Consider the following 4,287-nt stretch of genomic DNA (forward strand, 5'->3'; position numbering starts at 1 on the left):
TCAAAAAGAAAATTATTGGGTTTTTTTTTAAACCTAATTTGTTTTCATTCTCACAGGATTGTTGGTTGGTTTTTGATGTTTTTGTTGAGTTTTGATGCCACCAAGTGGACAAATTGTATGTACTGAGTTTACTTGAAACAGGTCAAAGATTTCTGTTGCTGAAATGATTAAATGCAGCCTTATATATGTATATCACTGCTTCCTGTTTGTAAAGTCTGTGTATGACCTGAATCTGTGTTAATTTCACAAGGAGAGAAACTTTAGTATTATCTTAAGACATCAATTAATTATATTTTACTTATGTACAGTGTGGTTTTAATGCTGCTTAATACATTAAACTTTCTGGTAAAATGAAAACTGGTCATAAACTGTTTTTAACTTTGTTAAAAATGTGGCTTATGTTTAATAATGGGTTTGAAAAAACGTGTGTAAAATTTTATCCATGCTGGAGGAGGATTTGTTTTTATACAGGATGTTTTTGTCCGACTGCTGATCTCTGCGTCTCGGTGCTGCTGTATGCGTAAAGAAACGGCTGCAGGACGGCAAAGCAAACTCTACGGACCCACACTCCCTGTTTCTACCTGCATTTATGTCCAGACATTGTTTACCTTCTCATGTGAAGTGTGTGTGTTTGCTGGTTAATATTTACAGATTGCATTTTTGTGTGAATGAGGACCGTGTCTGCTGTTGACCGTCTCTATACGTGTCTGAATTACAAACATGTTTCTGCAATAAATGACTGAACTACTGAGCCTCTGACACCAAACGACTCTTCTGAGAGAAAAGCTGTAAACTTTAACAAAACTGTGGAGGAAGGGTTGGCTTAACAGAGATGGCAAAGGTCATCTGTTTCCCCAAAAATAAATACTGAGAAATAAGAGCAAAATGTGAAATGAAAGATTTTACAAAAAGATTTAATCCTTGGTCATCTTTATTATTATGTAAATGTTCACCAAGATGAAAGATTAACTCATCATAACCTATTAAATGTCACAAATCTAGATTCAGATTTTTACACCACACGGATTAATCATTAAAGTAGAAAAACACACCAATCAATCATGATAGTTGTATAAACCCCCATATGAAACCCCCCCCCACAAAGAATCACCTTAATGATAATCAATGCAGTTTACAGAATAACGACATTCAAAATCTCAGCTCTTCTCTTTGCAAAGTCCAGACAACATCAAGTGGCTGTTTCAACCTTTTTGTGCAGGATCTCAGAGATATGATGTGCCGTTTTAAAAATCATAAAACACGTTGAAAAATGTTGTTGCACTGATATATTTAAACACAGGCCAAAACATGTGAAGATATTTCCACCTCCTAATCCAGAAAACATGTGATTGTTGTAACTTGAAGCATAATCAGGTTCTGATCTTTATCCAATAATATGACAACTGTTCTGATTGATTATGACAATTACAATTTACGTCAACAGACAATTATAAATCATCTGTACTAGATTTTAATATCAGCATTTGGTCTGACAAAGGAATAAATGTAAATAATTAGTTGAGATGCATTAACAATCCTCCTGGGCAGTGACAAACGCCATAGCTGAACAGAGACAGGAAGGGGCAGCAAACAAACTCCAACTGACAATGATCTCTCAGCAACAACAATTAAGACCAAATAAACAAACAAATACAAATTTTATCCAACTGAACCTCAGATCACTGCTGACTATTTCAGCTTAATGAACCCAGCAGAGGCTCCATGAGAGAAAACAGAGATCCCAGCATACAGAGGCTGAGTGAATCTGGTCTGGACTCTGTGGAGGAGAGTCATGGTTTCAGAGACGCTGTAGAAACACAGAATACCTGCTCTGTGATCCAGGTACACTCCTATTCTGGAGGAAACTGGACCTGGTACTGAAGTTTTAACTTTGTTGTGATAAAATCTGTAACTGTTTGTGATACAATATAATGACCAAGATTTGTCATTGAATCCAAATACACATTCATCTGACCCTCCTCTGCTGATATTCTTGTATGAAACTGCTACAACAACTTTTCCTGTCCGCTCCACCTCCCAGTAATAACGTTTAGTCAGACTCTCTCTACTCAGGACCTGAGGGAGATCACTAAATCTGTCTGGATGACCAGGATAAAGTTCTTCTTCCTCTTCCGACTCTTCTTCCTCTTCCGACTCTTCCTCTTCCGACTCTTCTTCCTCTTCCGACTCTTCCTCTTCCGAATCTTCTTCCTCTTCCGACTCTTCTTCGCCTTCAATCAGACAAGACACTTTTCTGCTCCCCTCAGATAATAACAGCTTCCTGTGTGCTGTATTTGGATCCAGGGTGATTTTTTGTGAATATTTTAAGAATTCATCTCTGCTGTTTGGTTCTGGCTCTGGTTCTACCAGTAGAACATCCACTGCAGTGATTGTCAGTGAGATGTTTGTCCATGTTTCTCTCAGGATGTCCTGCATTATGTCTCTGAGCTCTGACACAGCTGGTGCCACGTCCTCAAAGTGTCTCAGAGGACGGATGTTGATGCTGGATGAGTGTGTAGACTCACTGAGTGCTGGCAGTGAGGGGTAGTTGAGGAGAAACTGGTTGTGATCCTCTGTGTGTGAGAGCTGCTCCAGCTCAGCGTCTTTCCTCTTCAGCTCAGTGATCTCCTGCTCCAGCTTCTCCTGAACATCTTTGACTCGACTCACTTCAGTTTCCTGCTGGGATCTGATCTGCTGCTTCACATCAGAGCTTCTTTCCTGGAGGAGACGGATCAGCTCAGTGAAGATCTTCTCACTGTCCTCCACTGCTTTATCAGCAGAGACATTGATGGCCTCCACCTCCTGTTGAAGCAGCTTCACATCTTTCTCTTGGTCCTGGATTCTCTGATGGATTTGTTGTTGACTCTCCTGGAGCTCCTTCTGCTTCTCAGCTCTTTCTGCTGCAGCTGGGACTGTTTCATGGCCTTTATGTTCATCCATAGTGCAGAGATAACAGATACACTGCTGATCAGTGCGACAGAAGATCTTCATCACCTCATCATGACGAGAACAGATGTTCTGCAGAAGTTTAGTAGACGCTTCAACCAGATTATGTTTTTTAAACGTAGGAGATTCATAGTGAGGTTGAAGGTGATTTTTGCAATAAGAAGCCAAACAGACCAGACAGGATTTGACAGCTTTCATCTTCCTCCCAGTGCAGACATCACAGGCCACATCATCAGGTCCAGCATAGCAGTGATCAACGGGAGCAGTTTGGAGTCCAGTCTTCCTCAGATCCTCCACCAACTCTGCTAGCATGATGTTTTTCACCAGTTCAGGTCTTGGTATGAACTCTTTCCTGCATTGAGGGCAGCTGTGGATTCTCCTCTGACCTTCTCCATCCCAGCAGTCTTTAATACAGTTCATACAGTAACTGTGTCCACAGGGAATAGTCACCGGATCCTTCAGTAGATCCAAACAGATCGAACAAAAGAATTTCATTGAATCCACAAGACTTCCTGGTTGTGCCATTTCATCTCTAAACAACTACTGTTGCTGTCTATGTTACTTTCTCTTGTAAAAGTTTCCTATAAAAAGTCAGTTTTCTTCCTCTTTTATCTTCCACAGTAAGACTTTGCTAATCGCATTCTTCAAAGCAGAGTTTTTCGCTAAACTCGACCTGTCAAGACTAGTGCGAGAGGAGGAACCAGGAAATGTCATAACTGAACTGTTGTGAAAACAGGGAGGGGCTTTCCATGGTTTCTTTTTGTTTTTTAACAACTTTGATGTCATGTTTGTCTATAATCTTCAGATCAGAAGAACTTTTTTGAATGTCTTTATTACTTGTATGTCTTGTCAAGTTTATTTTTATATGACTGAATTGAAGCAAATTTATAGAATGATCAGAGGGGTGAGATTTACTATCTGAATCAGATCAGATGCAATGATAGGCATGTATTTTTAATAAAAGCTGTGGGTTGGACATCAAGACAGCAGGAGCAAAAGTTTAATATCTTTTTTCTCAGTTTTTGTGGTTGAGTTGGTAGAATTGTCATATTGTCTACATTTGTTTTAAAAAGACATGGAATTGGAGCTGGATTTGATGACATGAACGTGACATAACAGTGTTGTGGAGACACCTTCAGGACTTTTGGACTTTTTATATTTGTTGGATGTAATGATTGATAGAAGTATTGTTACATAAAGTTTATGCTTATTACTGTTTGCTGTTCAGTCCATCTAAACAAAGTAAAATTTAGTTTGCAGATTTTTAACCTGGCAGAAAAAAAATATTAGTATTTTTTTTTTAGTATTTAGTATAACAATATATTAGTTGTTGTTTTTTTT

The 4,287-nt window shown here is 38.9% G+C and overlaps 1 protein-coding gene across 1 annotated transcript; it reads right to left on the reverse strand.

Moving 5' to 3' along the window:
* Window positions 1-913: 913 nt before the first annotated feature.
* LOC116732992 (tripartite motif-containing protein 16-like) lies at window positions 914-3,867 on the reverse strand. Its single transcript, XM_032583612.1, has one exon. The coding sequence runs from the start codon at window positions 3,469-3,471 to the stop codon at window positions 1,690-1,692; it is 1,782 nt and encodes a 593-aa protein (XP_032439503.1). The 5' UTR covers window positions 3,472-3,867; the 3' UTR covers window positions 914-1,689.
* Window positions 3,868-4,287: the final 420 nt, after the last annotated feature.

This window comes from Xiphophorus hellerii, chromosome 14 (assembly GCF_003331165.1).
Source record: "Xiphophorus hellerii strain 12219 chromosome 14, Xiphophorus_hellerii-4.1, whole genome shotgun sequence".
Lineage (NCBI taxonomy): Eukaryota > Metazoa > Chordata > Actinopteri > Cyprinodontiformes > Poeciliidae > Xiphophorus > Xiphophorus hellerii.

Bases quoted from the DNA above. Each gene is read 5' to 3' on its own strand.
- LOC116732992 (XM_032583612.1), bottom strand. From the start codon at position 3,471: ATGGCACAACCAGGAAGTCTTGTGGATTCAATGAAATTCTTTTGTTCG.